Source organism: Lemur catta, chromosome 1 (genome assembly GCF_020740605.2).
Source record: "Lemur catta isolate mLemCat1 chromosome 1, mLemCat1.pri, whole genome shotgun sequence".
Classification (NCBI taxonomy): domain Eukaryota; kingdom Metazoa; phylum Chordata; class Mammalia; order Primates; family Lemuridae; genus Lemur; species Lemur catta.
The window spans coordinates 164748627-164771306 of NC_059128.1; the positions used below are offsets into that span (position 1 = coordinate 164748627).

The window sequence follows — 22680 nt, forward strand, 5'->3', positions numbered from 1 at the left end:
GTAAAGGCAGGCCAGAGAAGTGGGTTATCAGGGCAGGATGGGCCCAGTCAGTGAAGACAGCCTCCCAACAGAATCAGAGAATCTCAGATCCAAATGGAGCTTTTACATCATCTAACCTGAGTCCTTCACTATGTGGTTAAGATAATTCAGCAAGGTAGTGTTCATTCCATTCCATCTCCTCTATGCCCTGAATTCCAGGTCTTGAATACAAGACAACTCTGGGCAGGTATCTGCAGGTCATCCACCCTTTTCTCAGAATGTGATAGGAAGGGGACAGAGTGAGGAACAGAAACAAGAAAAAGGATACAGAGGTAGGATTATGAGTAAAGGAGGTAGACGGGTCAGGTTGGGGACTAATGATTAGTACAGTCCAGACAGAAAGGGTCCAGTTGATAGACTGCCTTGCATGTGAGGCTTAATTTAGATTTTACATGATGAGGAATTCAAGAGCTGTAAGATCTTTAGTGAAACAGTGATGTTATAAAAGTAGTATTTGGAAAGTAATCATCCTGGAGCTTGAGGAAATAGAGTAATTCACCAGCCAGGAAGCTACTATAGTTGTAAACTTACCTATATGACCCAGCAGTTCCACTTCTAGGTATATATGCAAAAGAAATAAAAACATATCCACACAAAAGCTTGTACACAAATGTTTATAGCAGCATTATTCATAATAGCTAAAAGGTGAAAACAACCCAAACGTCCATCAACTGACAATTGTAGTATAGCTGTACAGTGGAATATTATTCAGCCATAAAAAGGAATGATGTACTGATATATGCTACAATATGGATCAACCTTGAAAATATTATACTATGTGAAAGAAGCCAGTCACAAAAGACCATATATTCTATGATTCCTTTTATGTAAAATGTCCAGAATAGGCAAATCCACAGAGACAGAAAATAGATTAGTGGTTGCCAGGAGTGGTGACATTTCATATTGAATTTGGGGAGGAACAATTCTGTCCTCAGAGTTTTTATAGATGAGCTATTCTGCTCTTAAGCCATTTAAGCCATTCTTCTTAGACTTGAGGATTTGATTTTCCTGACTTTAACTGTAAACTTCTGGTTTTACTTTGCAAAATTTAGTCTTGGTGATTTCTAACTCCCATTTCAGCTTCTTTGATCATTTTGAAAAATTGACTTTGCCTTATGTCTATTGATTCTGCGGCCTGGCTCTTTGTGTCTTCTACAGTGTGGTAATTGTATCTTTTTAGATCTTCATCCAAGTTATTAATAAAGTGTGGGTGAAGATATTGTTAGGGATCCCGATGGTATTACAGCAGGTACCACTTTAAATATGGCCTGAAACCCAAGACTGTAGCATGTTTGATCTGCTTGTTCAACCAGCCATGAATCCACATTACATCTCTCCCATATTAAAAGGATATCTCAAGACTCTTCTCTTTGACATCTGTTAACATGGTTTCATCAAATGGGCTAAAATCATAATATACCAGGACTAATTGCTTCTCTCTGATCTACCAATCAAATAACACTCTCACAAAAAGAAATTAGGTTAATTTGGCTTATTCTCCATAGGCCCATGTGAACTCCTGCTGGTGGCTGCTTTATATTTTAAATGCTCACAAGCCATCTGTTTAATTATGAGTTCTTCAATTTTGCCAGAGATTTGTGTCAGGATTATTGCTGTACAATTTCTGAGAGATACTTTTCATGAACATTGGAACGTGTGCTTTGGGTGGGGAAAGGCAGGAGGACACCTCTCCCTTTTTCCTGATTATTCAGATTATCAACCTTGTGCAGAGAGTGTATTTTTGAGTTGTGTTCTCAGTGTGCAGCTTACTGGGATCTGAGTTTGTAAACTCAAAGGCAGCATCCCATAGTTGTGAGGTGCTCAGGATTTAGAAGTGGGCTGTCAGTTTCATCATTATTAGGTAGTTGTCACTGAACTGATTCAGTGTCTTTGGGTGAGGGTCTTAACCTCTCGGTATCTCAGTTTCTTCATTTCAAAAATGAGGGTCGTGATAGTCTCTTTGAACAGTGCGTGTTGCCAGACAACTGCTCTGTATGTGGCACTTGCTATTGCCATAGTTATCACCAGTATCAGTATTTTGATGGGTAGATGTTTTCTTATGATTATCTCAGATCTTGGCCTTTGATTCTCTTTTTAGGTTATTCATTTCCTTCTTTTAAGGTGCATAATGCTTTCTTAAAGCTTTTACTTATTTGTCTCTGTCCTTCCATTGGATTACAAACTCCCAAAGGCAGAGGCTATATCTGTGACAACTAGAGTATCTTGCACAGATCAGGTACTCCGTACACATGTGCCAAATTTAGAACCTGGAATTAAGGTAAGAGTTGAGAAGCTTTTCTTAAATTAAATATCAAAGGGCACTATTCCGTATGTAAGTCGGAATTCTGTTTCTGAATGAATTCTATTTAAAAGAACCACTCATGTTCTCCTTGGGGAACACCTCCACTGCTATATGACTAAAATTAAAACTGGCTTATGTAACTAAGTATCCAGAGATTGAAATACCCTCTTGTAATAGGCAAAAAATTGCATCTATGACATTCCATCAGTAACAGCAATAGTATTAATAGTAATAACAGTAACATATTCCAAGATGTTTGGAATTAAATTTGAAGCTCAACCATAGCAACAAATTTTGGCCAGCATATTTGTGTTCTTCTTTGCCCTGTTTCTTATTTCTGTCTATTCTTGCTGGTCTTAATTTTCTGTTTTATTATATAAGTTATGTCAAATAATTTGTGAAATGAGGCTGAGTATAAATACATTAAAGTAATAAATTATGTAACAAATGTTTGAAGGGTCATTGGGCAACTGTACCTTATCATACTTGAACAGAACAAGAGGAAACCAATGGAAATTGTAGTTTAAAGAATTTGGGCCAAAATGTAAGGAAGATTTTTCCTCATGATGTTTTAAAACTGACAGGTTTGGGGGTCATATCAGTGTTGGCTATGTAATATTCTCAAGAAGGCATATAGTCTAGTCTTACAGCGTCTTTGAGTTCTACTGTCTTCATCTATAAGATGAGGGGGCTGGACTAGCAGTGATTCTCAATCCTTTGTTGTCAAATGAGATCTAATGGTTGATGGAACAGGGGGTTGGGGAGTGGGAGGGGAACACATGCCCTCTTGCTTGGCCTGCTCTTCAAATGTGCTCTGTTCTCCAAGCCTCTAGAGAACTCTGGGGCTCTTTACCACTCTCAGTCCTGGCAGTCGTCTGGAACCCTGTCTTCTCTAAACCTTGCTACTCAAATTGTGATCCCTGGGCAAGGAGCCTGGGCAATCACCTGGGACCTTGCTAGACATGTAGAATCGCAGGCCCCACCCTAGACCTGCAAAATCTGAAACAGCATTTTAACAGATCCTGTGGTGATTCGTATGCACAGTAAAATTTGGGAAGCACTGCTCTAAGATCCTGTGTCCCTTCCTTGAGGCCTATTCAAGTATCACACCATGATTCTAACAATTTTTCTTATAATCTTATTAATATGAAAACACTTTGATCTGTCCTCAAATAAATTCCACAATCTCTGGAAACAAAACCAGTGGAAGAAAACCACACCCAAGACTCTTTATTTAGTGTCCTTTGCTCAGTGTTATGCCTGGAGTGGATCTCTCCTGATGAGTTCCTATGGACATCGTGGGCAGGCAGCACAAACTGCACAGGAGTTCCTGTGAAATGGCAGCAGGTGCTAAGCATCTGAAGCACTTTATTTAGCCAGGCTCCCCTCCATCCTCCTGCCTCTGAAAATGAAGCCTCATATAAGCAGAGACAGGCTAGCCAGGTCTTTCCCTGTCTCCTCTTACACAGTCTACAGTGACTTTTTGCATGTTACAAATCAGTGACTATATAAGCTGTCATTCAGGGAAACTAGATCCTTCCTAGTAGTAGATTCTAATTTGAGCTTTGCTAGTAGGTTAAGCCCTGGCTTTCTAAGTGCACAAAAACAGAGCTTTATTTCGGTGTAAGCACACCTCAGCAAAAATATAAGACCCAGAATCAGTTGCTTAAACCTTGTAATGGAAGTATGCTAATACGGAGTTTCATTTTCTTCCCTTTCCATCTCAAAATTAAATACAGTAACAACTTGCTTTATGCTATAGTTTCCAAGTTTTAGCTTAAGTCCATGCATTGCACATACCATGAAGATGAAGTAGAGACTGAAATTTAGAATACAAACTTTTTTGCTGTTTTGGCTGTCTTAATGTTAACTCGAGGCCAACTGACACTACTACAAATAAGATTAGGAAATGTTAATGGAAAAAAACTGTAAAATAATTTAAAGAGGTTTATTCTAATGCTAATATGAGTGAACATGGCCCAAGGAAACATAGTCTCAGAGATCCTAAGAGTTTACAGAGACTTTATTTCATTAAAATGCTAGCTTACTTTTTCATTTTATTTTTGGAGCACCAAACTTCTGCTTGCCTAGATCATAATTTAATTTTACTTTAAATAGTGTTTATCTTTTGTCAGTTTTTCCTTGTCAAGGAAATGGAGCTAATCAGTTTTTGTTGCTTCTTAAAACTTAGTTTGTCCCCTGTATGCTGATTTCATGGTCATATGATTATCTCATTGAAATTCACAATTCTAGTATTTTTCTGTAATGGTCAAAATAAAAACTCGACATGAATTATGCATTAGAATATTGCATTTTGAATATTAACCTAACATTAATTGCAAATTTGGAGCATATAACAATCGTAACAAAAGCTAACCTGATTATCTATGGTAAATTATTTCTTCATATCCTTGCTGACATTATTATGCTCCTTAATTTCCTTGCTGACATAAACAGGATCTTTGTTTGCTTTAAGCTCAGTACCTTTCAAAATGTGACAGAGAGAATGAGTGATTCGTTGCTTAGAGTCCTATGTTATCAATATTTATTTTTGCTTTTAAGGCATATTACTTCTCCATTGTTTAACAATTTTAAATCAAATGAGTTCTGTGCAGTTGAACTTTTAAAACACTGGCTCTCAAACACACACAATCACACCTACAGGGTTGGGGTACCTAGGACAACTTCAAAAATGTAGATTTTTACCACCTTTTAGGAAAGGTAAGTCCCTCTTCTGTATGGTGTCTTTTCCAAAACTTCCAAATCTGGGACTTTATAATTGGCAATACTCTTGACTATTGGTAAGATTTCTGTAATTCTTAAATGATAATGAAGAACAGACATAGTTATTAGTGCCTCCTCAAAAGCAAGACCATTATTCCAATCACTGTGATGAGTTTTTGTTTTTCCTTTTTTTCTCTAATGCTAAAGATGGAAAGAGAGTAGATAGCAGAAGTTTTTGTTCTTTGAAAAATTTGAGGCTGTCTGTCTTAGTTATTAGACACAGGTCTCTATACTAAAACGAGAAAGGGGAAAACTATTAAATTTGGAGACCAAGTCCTGTTCTTTACAGTTGGTGGTCTGTTTCCTGTAAGAGGTAAATGGTGGCTCTGCTGTAACTTGCTTTACACCGTTGGATAAATTACTTAATGTCTCAGGACTTTCGTAGGTTGAGATGCTTTGAGTATCTGCTCTCTGAGGGTCTTGTCCAGCTTTAGAATTCTTCAAATACATAGAATACATTCCAAAACTGGAAAAGAAGTTGAATAAGGGGACAAAATTAAGAAAATTGAGTAGCTTTGTCCTTTTCTTGGGCCAGGCCTCTATAGTGGGTGTTATCATTTCTCTGAGACATGAAACATCTGAGCAAAACCTTTTTTCAGGTTGGAATATCTTTGTCATTTTTCTTTGTCTATGCTAGTATTGCTATCAGCTCCCATGGGTAATTCAGCTTCTAGCTAAGAGCTATTCCAACAAGTATGTTGTGAAGCAAATTTTTGTAAACTTCCATTTTCTGATTGATGCCCAGCTGATATGTTTCCATAAGGGGAAAAAAATCATGCACAGGAGTTGTGACTCCTGCTACCTTCTTAACAGTGTTTGGAGTGCTCTTGATTTTGATCATTTAATAGTCAACAAACATTTGCAGAGCATCCATTGAATGCCAAGAATTGTCCTATGCCCTGGGGATATAGAAATGAACAAAATTATTATAATTGTTTTCAATTTGGGGACAGAGACAAATAAATATGAAAATACATAATGTGAGAGTTGCTTATGGTAAAGTAAGCTGAATTTTGAAAGGTGAGGAAATTGCACGCTTAGTTCCATTCAAACACATCAGACACCACCAGATGCTGTGAATTCCATGTGCGGCCTTCAGGGTGTCTACAGTCCTGTAAAGGAACTCACTGTGTTAACCAAAATGTAAGCTGATGTGGTTGCAGGATGCAATGGGATCAGAGAGGAGAGGTACCTGACTTAGACCTGGAGGAGTCAGGAAAGGCTTTTACATGAACGCTTTTCATGTAAATAAACAGTTGTATCTTGGAACTTTGTTTTACCTTCCAAAATCATAATGACCAACCTTATGCCTCTAGCTCCTAATGACTTTGTTCTTAATTTCTCAAGTTTGAGGCTTCAGACTATGTAAAACGAAATAATTCCTTATATTCGTAACTTTTCCTTCTATTACCAGAGAAGTATAGAAGAGGGCATATTTATTATTGCTTCTTAAAATATGTTTTAAAAAAATTTTGGCAGGAGAGAAGGAAGTCCAGATCTCTTAGGAATTCTTTTTTCTTGGTCTTTTTCATCCCAGTATTTTAAATCTATATATTTTATTTTATTTTATTTTATTTTTTTTTTTTTTTTGAGACAGAGTCTCACTTTGTTGCCCGGGCTAGAGTGAGTGCCGTGGCGTCAGCCTAGCTCACAGCAACCTCAGACCCCTGGGCTTAAGCGATCCTACTGCCTCAGCCTCCCGAGTAGCTGGGACTACAGGCATGAGCCACCATGCCCGGCTAATTTTTTTGTATATATGTTTTTAGTTGGCCAGATAATTTCTTTCTATTTTTTTAGTAGAGACGGGGTCTCACTCTTGCTCAGGCTGGTCTCGAACTCCTGACCTCGAGCGATCCACCCGCCTCGGCCTCCCAGAGCTAGGATTACAGGCGTGAGCCACCGCGCCCGGCCTATATATTTTATTTTTTTGATTGGTGAATTGCCCATGCCCTTTGCTTCACTCTTTTCCTCCTTGCCACTCATTTTAGATTACCTCCTGATTGCTATCATAGCTTATATATTATCACTTAAGGGAAGGAGGAGAACAGTAGTGGAATTTTAATCATTTTGAGTCATGATGTTTTTTAATAACTTAAAATTTTTGATATATGAAAATTTTGAATTAAATTTTCAAATTAAAGAAGTACTATGTTGTCTTAGCTTCCAGATTTACTAACAAAGAATTTCTAGTCATATATCCAAAAGTATTTTTCTCGTTATAGGTTCTTTTCTGTATAGTTCATTTTGTCATGATCTTTTCAAGATTTATATTAATGCTCAAGTAGAAAAGAGCCAAGTTTTACCTTTTTTTTTTTAGTTTAAATCAGGGGACTCATTAAGTGCTAAGTAAATGCAACGTAGCTTCTGTTCTCAAGGGGCTTATCTTTCTTCTAATCTTTATGTACAGCTCAGCTAAACCTAACTTCATCCTTTGGGTTTTTACAACCTTAAGCATTTACAGATGAGTGGAGTACTTAGAGTACTACATTCTTCACCTCTGCTTATAATCTCGTCTTTAAACATCTCCTCTTCCTTCTTGTAGCAAAGTGTCAGTGTCAAGATATCTTTGGCCATCAAAATGGCTTAAACAATAAAAAACACTTATCTCCCTAACAAGAAGTCTAGAGAGCGCAGTTCCAGAGTTGATGAATTCAGCAGCTCAGCAACATCATCAGGGACCTTGGTGCCTTCTCTCTTCCTTCTGCATGTTTCTGCCTGTCATCTTAGGGTGGCTTCCTTCATGGCCCCAGTTGGCTGCCACAGTTCAAGGAGTCACATCCAAAAGATAACATGCAGGGGCAGGTTAAAGAAGAATTTTCTCCCATGCTTCTCTTTTTATCAGCAAGGAACATCTTTCCCAGAAAACTCCCAGGAAGTTTTTCCTCACAACTCACAGGCCAGGATTATATCACATACCCAACCTTATCGCTGGCAGGGGAATAGTATTACCTGATTGGCATGATTCACCCCAGGGGGTGGGGAGGGGATTCTTCTTTCCAGAGCATATGATAGTGGGGGTATGGGAGGGTGACTGTGGGGAAGCAGCTATTAGTGTCTCTTAAAATAACGAAGCCAAATATTCAACGACTTTGCCCATCTGTATAAACAAGAAAAAAAAAATTGTCTGACCATTTGTCTCAAGGTGTGAGGGAGAAAGATAACGGAGAGGAGGAGCCATAACTGGTTTTGAGGGGGAAATTGGAATTGACCCTACTGCATCTTGGTTGTAAGGAGAACTTTTAGAGTAGAAAGTAAAAAGAAGTTCCAGACTGTCCTCCATAAAGTGAATCCACTCATGTTCTGGCTAAAAGAAGAGGGAAGGGCAATTTGTTCTCAGTGAACTCTTTCGTGAGACAGTCCCAGCCGCTTTAATGGAGGCTGTGATGTAGAAATGGGGGAAAATATTGCTGCCTTGTAGTGAGTGCACAAATACATGGGCTTTTCCAACACTGCCAGAACAATGCACGCTTTTACAGGTCCCCAGTTAATTCACACTCATGCATTTTTTTTGGCTTGGCTATAGACTCTTCAGTCAAGTGTTGGGGGACAGGGCTTTGCACAACAGGGCAGTTAGAATTTTATCTTTTCTCCATGTGACCTACAAGGAGCCCTCAGGAGAACTGCTGGGCATGGTCCATTCTGAAGCCAGCTCTATTGCAGTGACACCCGAAGGTCTCTGCAGAGAACTCCGGTGAGCACCAGCCCTGTTTCCAGTCTTGAGACATCCTTAAGTCATTTCTATTTTTCTTATTTATACAGGTGGCAAAGTCAAAGAATTCACATAGTTATTGGATCTATTTTATTCAGGAAATATTTGTCTTCAAACCTCCTACTCTTGAAATTTCTCTTTATCCTCTTCTGTTCCTTAAAAATAAAAGGCAACTTGTAAAATTTGTTATAGTATCAGCATTGAAACACAGTACGCACCGCCTAGGGGATAGACACGCTTGAAGCTCTGACTCAGGTGGGGCAAAGGCAATATATGTAACCTAAACAGTTGTACCCCTGTAATATGCTGAAATAAAAAAAAAAAAAACACTGCATGGAAGTTGTCACCACAAATGAAAATATAATCTAGACAAGAGCCAGGAATAGTATATTTGCCAAACAAAAATTTCTGAAATAAGTCTACTCTTATTCTTTGTTTACTAAATGTATTATTTATTAATTTACTTATTATTGTTATTATTATTTGCAATTCTGCCTGAGGGCTCTTTCCAGCCATCAGAGTCCCCTGTGCTCAGGCAAGGCAGACAAGTGGAGGAATTAATAGTCCCAGGGAGCAGCCTTAGTGAATAGTGGGAGTTGGTGGATCACCAGCCAAGCCCCCTTACTCCTCACCCGTTGGGCAGGGGAACACTGAGGTTCATGTTCTACACTAGCTCTCAGAATTCCTCGACAGTATTAAGCTCCAGTTGCCCACAGTGGTTACTGTCTTGGTTATATACCCTTTGATGGCTTTCTTCTCTTCCTTGTCTTGCTTCTTCACTCCCCCATGATTTCTCATGTTGATGTCTGTCCTGGGTGCCTGCAGTTTGCCACCCATGCAGTGCACCATGATGTCATTTGACTCCTGGTTCTGTCCAAAGACACTGCTACATGCTTGTGATCAGGGGTGCAGAGGGACAGACAAGATGAACTGGAGAGTTCTAGCCCACAAATATGCTGGGTCCAAGGATTTAATTGTTAAAAAACAAAAAGCAATGCATATTATGGCATATGGTGGTGTGTATAAAATAATTTTGTCCTTTTCTCTGACTACAGACATTAAAAATATTTTTTGATTTGCCAAAGGAAGGAAATACAACAGAAATAAAATAAAATTACATCTGTAGTATCCTCTCTACTAACCTCTACTCTGTTTTGTCAGCTACTCCTTTAGATAACTTTGGCTCCTGGCTTTTTCATTTCTTTAAATCAATGTGCCACTTTCTTGAATAAATATTACTCTCTGCCATTATATTTTTTCATGCCTCTTTACTTTTTAGAGTTTATGTCATATTAAGAGAAATGAAATAACTTTAACACAGGATGTTTTTTGCTGTCATATTTCTATGTACCTGTAAATTGAGAAAGCAATACTATGGCCTTAAATCCCTTTGAAGAGTCTAAGACAAAAAAAAAAAATTAACCCAAATGAATCAAACCTTTGGAGATTTAGTTTTCATTGTCCCAAAGTGTTTACATTGATTTGTGGTAACACCTGAAAATGCTTCTGTGATGAATAATTGTATTGGCCAGGGCACCCAGGTGCAAATAAGAGCAGCCACTCTCTGCCCAGTTTAAGCAGAAAGGGATTTGTCTCAGAACCCAGATAGCTCACAGTAGTGGTGGGAGAGCTAGGGGAGCAGGCTAGAGGCCAGAACATCACCGCTGAAGTGCCCTGTTGCCCCTGACCCCAGGGCCGTGCTGTTTCTGATGGCACATATATCAGCAAAAGGGAAACCCTGTGTTACCTTCTTTCCTTATGAAGCTCACACCCACATCAAAGTCTCAGGTGGGTGCAGCTGACTGGCAGAACTTAGGTCATACACCAGTACCCAAACTCAAGGAAAATGGGGAGAAGTAGGTTTGGTTTGTCTGTTTGTTTTTATCTCTCTGGGCGAGGCAGGATTCATAGCCCAGGGATCTGCTACAATGTAGGGAAGCTGTCTAAAGATGCTGGGCAGCCACAAATGACAAGTGTTGGCTGTGATAATGTTTCATGAAAATAGTAGCTATCAAATTGTATAAGCTGTTTGGCCTCTACTATTAAAAAAAATATGTGTAGCAAAAAGATTGGAAGGAAATACACCAAAATGTTAATGCTGATTACCTCTATGGTGGATTGTGGGTAATATTTTTCTTATATTGTACTTTCAGATTTTTCTATAATGAAACTATTTTCATGTAAATTAGAAAAAAATGGGACCCTCTCATTTAAGAAAGGTGGATAAAGATAATTGCTGCCTTGCTAGATAGATGAAAAATCTACTTCAAAGCTCGTGGGCATATTTAATAATCTTTGTTAAACAGGTAAATGACGATGCAAAAAAAGCAAACAAAACCCAAAAACTTATTCTTGTCTAAGTTGAAGTTAAAATCTATGTTTCTGTGGCTTTGTCCTACGGGGGTGCAGTAGTTGCTGATCACATCAGTCTGAAATCAAAAGGGCCTCAGACATCCTTTTCCCCAACTTCATAGCATCCATTTCAGTTTGAAGTTTTTAAAAGTACAGCCATATATATACACATACACATTCATGCACATTTATCTTGTTTAATGTCTTTCTTCCCCAGTAGACACAAGGGCAGGGACCATGAATCCCTAGTGCCCACTGCACTATAGACATGTAGTAGGTATTTACTAGTATATGTGCAATGAATGACTGCTGATGGTTAAATCACAAGAAAAGGGACTGTAAATCATTATCTCTAGACTTCCTGCAAAGCCTTTCAGTCCCACCAGCTGACTGGCCCTCAGTGAGGTAGGTCTAACTGCATAAGACATTCTGCTGCTCCACACACCTTATTTGGATACTGGATATTGTAGAGCTGTCTCAGGCCCTTCTGTTTACATGCCGCTTGAAGAACTTTCTGCAGCTCCTATTACTTGCTGGATACAAGAAAATGTGGGGGGTTCTGCAATTTTCTATGTCCTACTTTGGAAGGAAAGCAAAAGTCTCCTGTTCTCAGGCCCTCTTACCCGTATTGTAGTTCACTTCCTACTCCCTGTCTGGACCTGGCCTACGGCAAAGCAACTATTTTCAAGAGCTCAGCAGTTCCTAATTTTCTTACCTGCTTCTGACCACCTTCCCTTTACCTGGTCTGGAAGAGGGTCCCTTTCTCACCTCAGGGCAGAAAGAATGCTAACCGGCTGATTAAGTGTTCCTCCAGATCCTTTCTTTTTAACCTTGATCTCTCCTTTGGGAACTAAAAAGCCAGGGATTTGACTCATATTCTCTGTAGTGATGTCATCTTTTTCCTGAGGCAATGTATGCTGCTGGTTGACCAGGGAAAATGTGAAAAGATCCGTGGAAATCTGAGGAAAAATAACCCTTGATTAATATCTCAAAAATATCTTCTCCATTTGTATAAAACGTGGGCCAATTTCAAGGGAATGAAATTAGCCATAGTTATCCCAAATTTCCAAAGTTTGTCAGTTTACTAATGATTCTAGGAAGAAAGAAACATACCGTTTGGGAAAGAGAATAGGAAGTTTGCAAATAAGTGAGTCTCCAGGGATGCCTGTTTTTGCTGCTGTCAAAGTTTCTCCCGAGTTGAGGCTCTGATAAAATAAATATCTGTCATGTTATTTAGGAGTGGGTGACAGGCTGAGAGTCAGTGAGCAAGTGACAAGCTGTCCTTGACTTGGTAGGTTTCCATGCTGTCTTTGGCTGATATGGATCTCGTATTAAGTGACATGCAGTGAGAGTTTCCTCTATCAGTTCGGTGACACGATTTTAGGCAAGGAAGGTAGAATGTCTCTGCATCAGCTACAGATGATTATAATTGATATCACCTGTCTTAATAGCCCTACCTTCATCTGCTAAACGGTGAGCAAATGAGATTTCATGCTTTATCATCAGGCTGCCAGACAGGGCTCAGGTAGCTATGTGTAAAATCTCATGCTTTGCTGCACAATAGTTGATGTTGGTATGGAGAAATTAAGTATCTGGAAGCTTTTTATAGCATTTGTTCCTTCACAGCAAGAGAATATTGCAAGTTTGTGTAAGGCTTTATATTGTCATGCTTAACTACTGTGACTTTTACAACTGCATGCTAGCTGGGGCACAGTAAATTACTGAAAAAGCTCTTTGAAGATGCCATTGAGCTTTGCCTGCTGCTTTGTAATCTTCACAAGTTACAGAACAACATAGCCTCATATGCCATTTCAAGCTTCTTTGGGTATACTAACAGTCTGAGATGCCCCTCCTGATAACATTAAGTCATTTGTAACCAAATTCTTCATTGAACAGTCTTTCAATAGAATATATTACTAAGCAAAGATTTCTCTAGAATCCACTTAATTATTAAGTAGGGCCCTAATAGAGTGTTCAATACCTAACAAAATGGGAAAACACCTGTTAGGGAAAGGGAACCAAATATGCCAACTTTCTAAATGCAGTCACATTTAAATCACCTGTAAATGGCAGAGCAGGAGCCCATTGCCTCTGAGGCTCCTGGTGTAGAGCTGCCCTTTCTAATGCAATTGAGCTGCTTTTTGTGGAAGCAGCCAATGGCTGCTGTTGGTTGTTTTTTGGTGGTGGATGAGTTCAGAATGGCAAGACCGTGAAGAACATTTAAAATGGATAAGATGTTAAAGGACTCAAATTTTAAGAAAAATGGCTTCCCCATAATGTCATCTTGGATTAGACGGTTGTCTTTATGAGATTTTAGAGAACAGAAATAACCCAGTTTTTCTTGGTCTGGAAAAGAAGTCAGATGTTACCTAACACCACAGTAGGATAAGGGCACTTTCTAAGTTTTCCTACTTGGGCTTTCAGCTTCTAGGACAAATTTTCTAACTTAAAATTTTAATGAATCTTTTATCATAGACTCTCACAGAGAAGTGGGATGGGGAAAAACTATTTAATAGTGTGATGACTGCAATATCAAAATTCTAGGCCCTGAATCTGAAACAAGAAACAAGCTCTACCTATGATACTGCCCAAGGAAATTACTATTCTTCCATAGTAAAGCAACTGGAGGGAAAGCCTTGTTTGAATTAATAAGTTAGTAGTACAATCACGTTTTAAAAAATGGTAAAAGCTCTTCTCACCAATGTGATTGGAGCTGGTACTTGGTTAAATAAAAGAAACTATTTTAAAATAAAATGACATTAATTAAAATATTTATATCAACTTAAAACATACTATTAAACATTTTCTCCAATTTTTGGATGTACAGTCAACATCTAATGTCCTCTGGTTAGGGGCCCCTTCTTCTTTTTTGTGTAAACTCCACCCATAATATATTAAGGTTTTCAGGTTTATCTTCCCTTAAGTGGAATGAGAATTTGGCAATCTGAATTCAGAATACTAGATTTTACATTTTTAACCAACTTTCTATAACTGTCTTGTCAATTACTCATCAGCTATTTTTTTTTATAACTTGTCATCATCAAGTTTTTTGGTAAGCATTTGACTTAGTTTTCCTAGCAAAGATAACTCTCATGCTCACCCTTTATCCATTTATGTTATATTTAACTCAGAAATGTACAGTAGTGAGCACAGCTGGCTTAAACAGGCTTGGGAATAAACACAGTAACTTGGGTAAGCATACATCTCAACTGAAAGGGCAGACATTCACGTGAGTGCCAGAGAGAGCCTACTAGCTGTGGGCATTCCCTATGTCAAGGGCATCTGTCAGCATCTGGTAGAAAGGACTGGAGAAGGATGGTTAATCTGTTAGTTGGTTAAAGGGCCTTTGATTAAGACAGTTTCCGCTTTAAATACACTTTTTATTGATATGCATTAGTAGTAACTCTTAACATTTTTGCAGAATGTTTTTCTAGTACAGGTCCTGCACAACTTGCCTTAATGAACTGCGAAAGCTCACTTACAATCAGCAGAATCTGTCTGCATGCATAATTGGAGTTCTAAGAGCTTTCCCCCAGCAATCTAGTTTACACTGCAGTACTATAATTAGTTTGTTCTTCAGACTATTTTTTTTTTTTAGATGAAAGAAATAATGTTTTGGTCCCCTCCTCACTGAGTTATCACAATTTTAAAATTAACAATTTGGGGATTTAGTGAGTCCTTCTTCCATTTATACATGCTAAGATCTTAAATACCTCTTCAATGTTTTTAGTTATTTTTTTCTCTTAAATACTGGTAGTTATAAAGTATGATATGCCATGGATATTTTTAAAAAGAAAATAAATAGATATTGGTCCTGTTGATATTAAACTGATAGATTTGGAAAATTTTAGAGCCCAGAGAGTGAGAGAAGTGTGCGTGTGTGTGTAAAAACATAGAAATACACAAATAAACACACACAGAGGCAGAGACAGACAGAAAAGGAAAGAAATAGGCAAAGAGATAATGAGACAGATATGGAGATTTATATATAAATATAATAGATTTTGTATATATAGAGAAAGAGACAGACAAGAGAGACACATAGACACCAAGATAGGAGTAGAGAGAAAAATAGAAAAGCAGAGAGAAACAGAGGAAAAGAGATATGGAAAGTGTCAGAACACACAGTGAGAGAGAAAGAGGCAGATATAGACACCATGAGAGATCAAGAAAAACGGAAACATCCAGAGGGACGGAAGAAGGGCCACCCCAGAAATGTTGCTCAAGATTAGTTTAGCTTCATTGTCTGCCCTCTGCAGAACTGTAGGTTGCAGAGGTATGGAGGCCAGAGGCCTTGAGGAAGCTGTGTCACTGACTGGGACAGGAATGCAGGCCCAGGGCCCACTGGAAGACACAGTGTCAATACCAGACCTATGAGTAGGTCACAGCCTGGGCATTAATTAGGTGGCCCTATATCACTTGCTCATATCTGTTAAATGTGCTTTACAGCTCTAAATGTATTTAAACTTTTTTTTTCTGGCTGCAGAAAAGTACTGAAGGAAATCTCTGTTGGACAACTAAATCCAAATGAGACTGTGCAGGCCAATTTGGAAGCCCAGCTACTCTCCAAATTGGACCACCCAACTATTGTCAAGTTCCATGCAAGCTTTGTGGAGCAAGATAATTTCTGCATTATTACAGAGTACTGTGAGGTGAGACTTATCTTCTCTCTTGGAAGTCTTAATAAAAATCTGTTGCATGGTAAAAAGCCTTCTGTAAAGAGATATCTCAAAAGTGCAATTATCAAACCGGAAGTTGAATGAACTATAAAGACCTGGGATCTCATGTCTTACAGCTAAAAATGATTATCTCCAGGTAATTTAAAACTTGTTTCTAAGGAAGGGTTTTACCTTCTTTAACAAACTGAGTCAAAATGAGTGTATTTTAAGGAGGGATTGCTACTGAACAATGCTTCAACAATTTTTTGGTGGGGTACAGGCAAATCTCCTACAATGGTCCAGTGCTTAGATGGACATTTAAATGCCCTAACAGAGGCCTGGACAGAGTAGAAATACATCTCCTGATTTTTGGATTCTAGCTCTATGATTTATTTTCTCCACTAGAAATTTGGAAATAGAAATATGGCTCGTTTCCCTCGTAGAAATCCTTCATATTTATCAAATTGTGATTTATGGTTTCAGGTATTTGCAATTTTCCCTACCACTGTATGTTTTCTCCAAGTAATAGCTGTGTATTTTACTGAGACCTAAGTAAGTGTGAAACTGTTTGGGAAGGTGCAAGAAGGGAAATTGACCATGTGTAGCTATAGTAAGGGTCATTGTTAGGTAGAGGGAGGCACAGGGATTGGATCACCCAAAAAGATGACCTTGCTCAGAAATATCTCCCAGAATATTCTGGAAACTAGGGTTAGCCAAGTGCACCTTGGGAGAATTTGGTACTATTCACACTTTAGGGTGAATTTAGTCAGTTCATCACTTGAGTGTTACTGGAATCCCCCAAAAATGATACTGGGAAGAAAGAAGATGATCTTTAGAGTAGAAAGCAGGCCTGTTTGGGTCAGAAACTTTAGGCAGCCAGATACAACCCGAGGGTGCCATGTGTTTGAGAGACAGAAAAGAAGAGACAGGAGGAGAAAAAGAAGCTCAGAAGGAATAGAAATAGCAACAAAAACCAACCTTGCCTGCTTTATACATTACCTGGTATATCACCCAAAATGAAACCAATAGCCAAATTAAAATATCTGAACAAGTTTGAAATATCCCATGTGTTGGCCATTCCCCTCAGATCACCCTCCCCAGCTCAGCCTTGCTGGGTATTTCCCAATCCAGCTCTTGACCCTGCTCTGCTTGGAGGAAAGTGGGGGAAAGAAAGAACCAGGTTGCTTGGAGGTCTACTTCTCCTTCACCCAGTGAATTGTTAAGAAAATCAGTAAGATGATGACGTGTGCAGAGCAGTGATATTGAACAGCTGCTCTGGCAAATATGTCACTAATCTTTGCAAAACTACAGATATTTGCATATGTAGCTACACTGTGATCCACTTGCTATAATTTGATCATTTTTCGTCATTAGTATTAGCGCTTTCTGTCAATAAACTTTATTATTTTAGAAACAACTGACTCCTACTGTTTGTAACTATTACTGCTACCTCTGTTGCTGCTTTTGGCATACTGAATTTTTCAAAGATTTCTTCCAGGTCTCAGAATATTTTAACTCTAGTCAGCACTGTCTAATAGAGCTCTCTGTGCTGTTGGAAATGGTCTATATGTGTGCTAATACAGTAGTCACTAGTCACATATGGCTCTTTAACACTTGAAGTGTTGCTCGTGCAATTGAGCAGCTGGATGTTAAATTTTATTTAATTTTCATTAATTTAAATTTAAATAACCACATGTAGCTAGTGGCTACTATTTTGGATGATATGCTGCTATAACTTTCTTTACGTCCATTAATTAAAATTTTTTTTATTTTAATATACTTTTAAAGTACCAGAAAAGTTACAAGAATAATATAGTGAACTCCCATATACTCTTCATCCAGATTCTCCAGTTATTATCATTTTTCCACATTTGCATTATTCTATTTATTTTTCTATCTTCTCTCTCTTTTTCTCTATCTCCCTATCTCTATCTCTATCTGTCATTTTCCTGACCCATTTGAGAGTAAGGTGCAGACACGATGCTCCTTTGTCCTAAATACTACTGTGAGTATTTTCTAAGGCTAAGGATGTTCTCTCACGTAACCACAGTACAATGATCAAAATCAGAAAATTAACAGTGATACAATGCGAGTATGTAATCCAGTGGTTCTCAAAGTGTGATCTGAGACCAGGAGCATTAGTATCACTTGGGATCTCGTTAGAAATACAAATTCTTGGCCTCCATCCCAGCCATACTGAATCAGAAATTCTGGGGATGGGGTCTAGCAATTTGTGTTTTGAGAAGCCGGTCAGGTGAGTCTGAAGCACATGGAAGTTTGAGAATCACCCATCAAATAAATTCACAATCTATATTCAAATTCAGTCCATTTGTCCTAATTATGTCCTTAGAGAGGACATTTCTATAAGAATGTTATTTGTTGTGCAGGATCCAATCCAGGGTCCTCTGCGTTAATTTTTAAACGATGGGTTATTTCCATGGGCTGAGCTGCTCTCCCGGGAGGGGGTGTTGCCATGGAGATGGCTACAGGCAGTGCAGGAAGACAGCTGCAGGGCTTCCTAGGCTGTGTGCTCAGCTGAGCTGTCACTGCCACTTCCCTGACTCCTAAGGAATGACATGCACAGATTGCTCCCTTAACAGAGTTATTTCTCATCTTCAGACCCACATTTACTCTTAACTTTCACAGGCCTGGCATTATCCTCTTTTTATTAAAGTAAATAATAACATAGGAAATAGCAGGTGGCCAACTTGCACCTCATAGGAAATGCCATCACCATTGAAATGGCTGATCTTTTTACGTTCAAGTTCCCTCTTCTGTAATTTAATTTGGGGCCTTTCAAGACTGGAATATATAAATGCATTGGTGAGGCCTCTGCATCTACTACTCAACCCTTTGGACACATCACATCAGATTATGAGTGTAAAAAAGCGAACAGCTGAACTCTCAAAATTTCTGGTCAAGATCTAACTAAATCTTGAATGGGGAATAGTTTCCAAACTACCCAAATGGCAGAATATTTCAAATATTGGTGTATTCTATTCTCTTCCACATGGGGAGGAAATGGAACTACTTGCTGTTCTCTGCCCATCTCCACAGCTTCACACCTTTTCATCTTCACTCCCTTTCAGAATGCCCCTCCTCCTAGCCTCACATCTTCAAGTCTTACCCAGCCTCCCAGGCCCCACTTAAATGCTACCTCCTTTCCCATAATCAAAAGTTCCAATACACAAGGTTCCCTTTGCATAAACAAAAGCTCCCATAATCTCCTGGTTGGCAATCACTCCTGACCCCAGCCCTCCAAACTCTCATGGGATTTTTTTTTTTTTTTTTTTTTGAGACAGAGTCTCACTCTGTTGCCCTGGCTAGAGTGAGTGCCATGGCGTCAGCCTAGCTCACAGCAACCTCAAACTCCTGGGCTCAAGCGATCCTCCTGCCTCAGCCTCCCGAGTAGCTGGGACTACAGGTATGAGCCACCATGCCCGGCTAATTTTTTCTATATATATTTTTAGCTGTCCAAATCATTTCTTTCTATTATTAGTAGAGACGGGGTCTCACTCTTGCTCAGGCAGATCTCGAACTCCTGAGCTCAAATGATCCACCCGCCTCGGCCTCCCATAGTGCTGGGATTATAGGCGTGAGCCACCGTGCCCGGCCTGGCATTTTTATTTCACATGGTACCCAGCACAATATACATTATCTGTACCATCTGAGACTCTCAACATATGGGATTGATCTTTTTCTGATTCATTTTTCTATCACATCACGGATCCAAGTACTGAGCCACAAAGAAGTTAGCACTCAGGCCATTTTTTTTTTTTTTTTTTACAAATTCTTTAGTATTTTCTTCCAGCTGCCTCCCACATCATTTCTGTCAAATACTGATAGTAAAAGATAAGTTATTGGATCCTTGCAGCTGTTATATATGTCAAAAGTATTTTGTCCTACCTTATGTTGCTGATACACCTAACAATGTACTACTGTACTAGAGACCCGTGACATATTGCCTCAAGGTCTTCCATTTGGGTGAGGATAAGGCATCTCCAGAAACCTGGGTATTAAATTAATAGGCACAATAGAAAATAGGTGAGATCACATATCTTCAGGAGTGGGTGGTGCTGGTGGAGAGAACAAATAACAGGGCAAAAAGCAGGAAATGTTGGATTTGTCTATTTCCTGCTCAGTGATATTAACATAGCTAAACAAAAATTATGTCAATATATTACTAATACTAGTTTTCAACCTTGGCTGCACATTAGAATCACCTGGAGAGCTTTCGGAAATCCCTAGGCCTGAGGTCCACCTTCAGAAAGTCTGATTTCATTGATTAGGGGTATGGCCCAGACACCAGGATTTTTGAAGGCTGTCTATGTGATTCCAAAGTGCAGCCAGGGATGAGAACTGAAAAAATGGGGGAATGGTTAGAAACAGACAAATAGAATCATAAAGCAAAAATTTGTCAGTGCTTGTGGACTACTGAGCCGAGATGAGGCCCAGACCTGAGAACAGGGAAGTCTGGCCCTGGTGGTAGGTGTAGTTTTATGATCAAGCCACCTAGCTTATTGCTATTATTCATGAAAATCACCCAACTCACTCTCCTTGTACCCAAGCAACCTTCTGATCCCAGTTCAGCTTTCCATATATGCCTCTTATAACAGGAAAAAATATGCTGGCTAAACTGACATGAACTCACTGTTGTCTTGGCAATTCTAGTTCTTGCTGCATATGAGTAAATTGCCATTCTGGATTATTTATTAGTTACTTATGAGCTTGAAGTTTACAAAGGCAATAGTAATCAAAGGTCTTTCCAAAAGCCATTACCAAGCTCCAGCTCTGTGTCAGATACAATTACAGACACAGTGTGGGATAACAGAGATAATATGATAATATTTAATGAACTTGTCTGGTAAGATTAATGAGTTGTTTATATCAATGGCTAAAGTACATGGAGGAATGTCAAAAATGTCATGGGAAGGATGTGGTTAAAGCGCTGTGGGAGTTAACAGGAGAAAGAAATGACTCTGACCACAGGAACCATGGAGGGGCTAGCATTATGTTTGAACTTGAAGTGCTGGAAAGATTTGGCCAGGTGGAGAGGAATAAGGACATTTCAGTTAAAGGGAAGTATGTAATAAAAGGCTCAGGGGTAGAAAAGCATGGGATGTGATTTAGGAACCTAATGCTTCACCTTTAATTGTAATGTGTTTACAGTTAAACACATTTCCTAACGTTAACTTATATAACCATAGTGCAATTATCAAAATCAGAGATTTACTATTTTACCAGTTTCCCCTTAATATCTTTTGTCTATTCTAGGATCCAATGCAGGAGTCTATATTGCATTGAGTTGTAGTCTCCTAGATCACTCCTTAGTATCCTCTAATCTGTGATAGTTTCCCTTCTCTGCCTTCTTTTTTATGACCTTGACACTTTTGATGACTACTGGTGAGTTATTTTGTAGAATGTCTCTCAGTTTGGGTTTGTGTAATGTTTTCTCATGATTAGATTGGAGTTACCTATTCTGGGCAAGACTACTGCAGAAGTGATACTGTATCTTTCTCAGTACATCACATCAGGGGATACAAGATGTTGGTATAATATATTATTACTGGTGATGTTAACTTTGATCACTTTGTTAAGGTTCTGTCTTCTGGATTTCTCTACTGTAAAGTTACTATTTTTCCTTTTGTAATTGGTAAATATTTTGGGTAAAATACTTTGAGATTATGCTAATAACCTATGTCTTCTCAAACCTTCACCCACTGATTTTAATAGTTTTCAGTGGAAGTTGCCTACAGCAGTTTTTACTGTGCAGTTATTTGCCTAATTGTGATTATGTATTTCCCTCATTCTTTCTACATTTACTTATTGGGATTCCCCTATAAGGAAGAGCTGTTTCCTTTCCTCCATTTATATATTCATTCAATTATTTATTTATAACAGTATGAATTCATGGATTTTTAAAAATTACATAGGTTACTACCCAGTACTGGCATTATTTATTTTGTTGCTCATATTGTTCCAACGTTGGCTGTTAAGTCTCCTTTGAGTTTAATGTGGCATCATCCATTTTTGAGGAGAAGTGAATTCTTGCTTATTAATTTTATTTTACAGATGAAGAAACAGGACTCCAGAGAGGCGGAATGATTTTCTGACTATCATATGACTGGAAAATGTTGAATTTCATCTGAGGCAGGACAAGGACTAGGGGTATTGGGGAGGCTGCTCTTTTTCTTGGCTTATTCTCACTTATGTTCTTATCTTTATCTATCTCTATTTCTATATTACATCTAGATACAGAAACACGTGTATTAATTTGTGCACACATACAAGTTTTAATGTAATGATGGTATTATTTTCTCTCAATAGAAAATAGAGTTTGAAATAATGAAAAGTATGTGGACTTTGGCATCACATCTGTTCAAATCTTTATCCATTTTCTTGAGCAACTTATTTCTCTCTTTTTCTTGTCTTAAGAGAATGTAACAACACCTATTTTGTTAGGTTTTTAATAGGGATTTGAAATAATGAACATTGAAAAAGTGACTATGAGAGCTTTGCTCCTAGAAGGCCCTCGATAATGGAAGTTATTATTAATGTAATTATTCATTATTTCATTGCTACTCTCCCCACCCCCCAGGATATTTCATAGAAGACAAGCTAATATTTACCTCTGAGTTTTTGGCATGTAGCCTTCGGTATGAAGATTCATGCCAAAAGGGGGAAACATGCAAATTCTAACATGGGTCTGATAGTAACTTTGAAGCAAATACTTACCAAGGATCTGTTTGTACTGTAAAAAAGGAAATTTGAAATTTCTTCTTATGTTTCTTGTTTGTGCAAAAATGTTTAAATAAACCAAGTAAGTGGGTTGATTA

At 38.5% G+C, this 22680-nt stretch overlaps 1 protein-coding gene across 7 annotated transcripts in view; it reads left to right on the forward strand.

Annotated features, from left to right (window-relative positions):
- NEK11 (NIMA related kinase 11) overlaps positions 1 to 22680 on the forward strand; it is a 237768-nt gene that overhangs the window by 24056 nt on the left and 191032 nt on the right. For all 7 annotated transcript variants that reach the window (XM_045538613.1, XM_045538625.1, XM_045538634.1 and 4 more), the window contains exon 3: positions 15673 to 15838. In XM_045538613.1, the coding sequence (XP_045394569.1) occupies positions 15673 to 15838 (166 nt within the window). The remainder of the gene's footprint in view (positions 1 to 15672; positions 15839 to 22680) is intronic.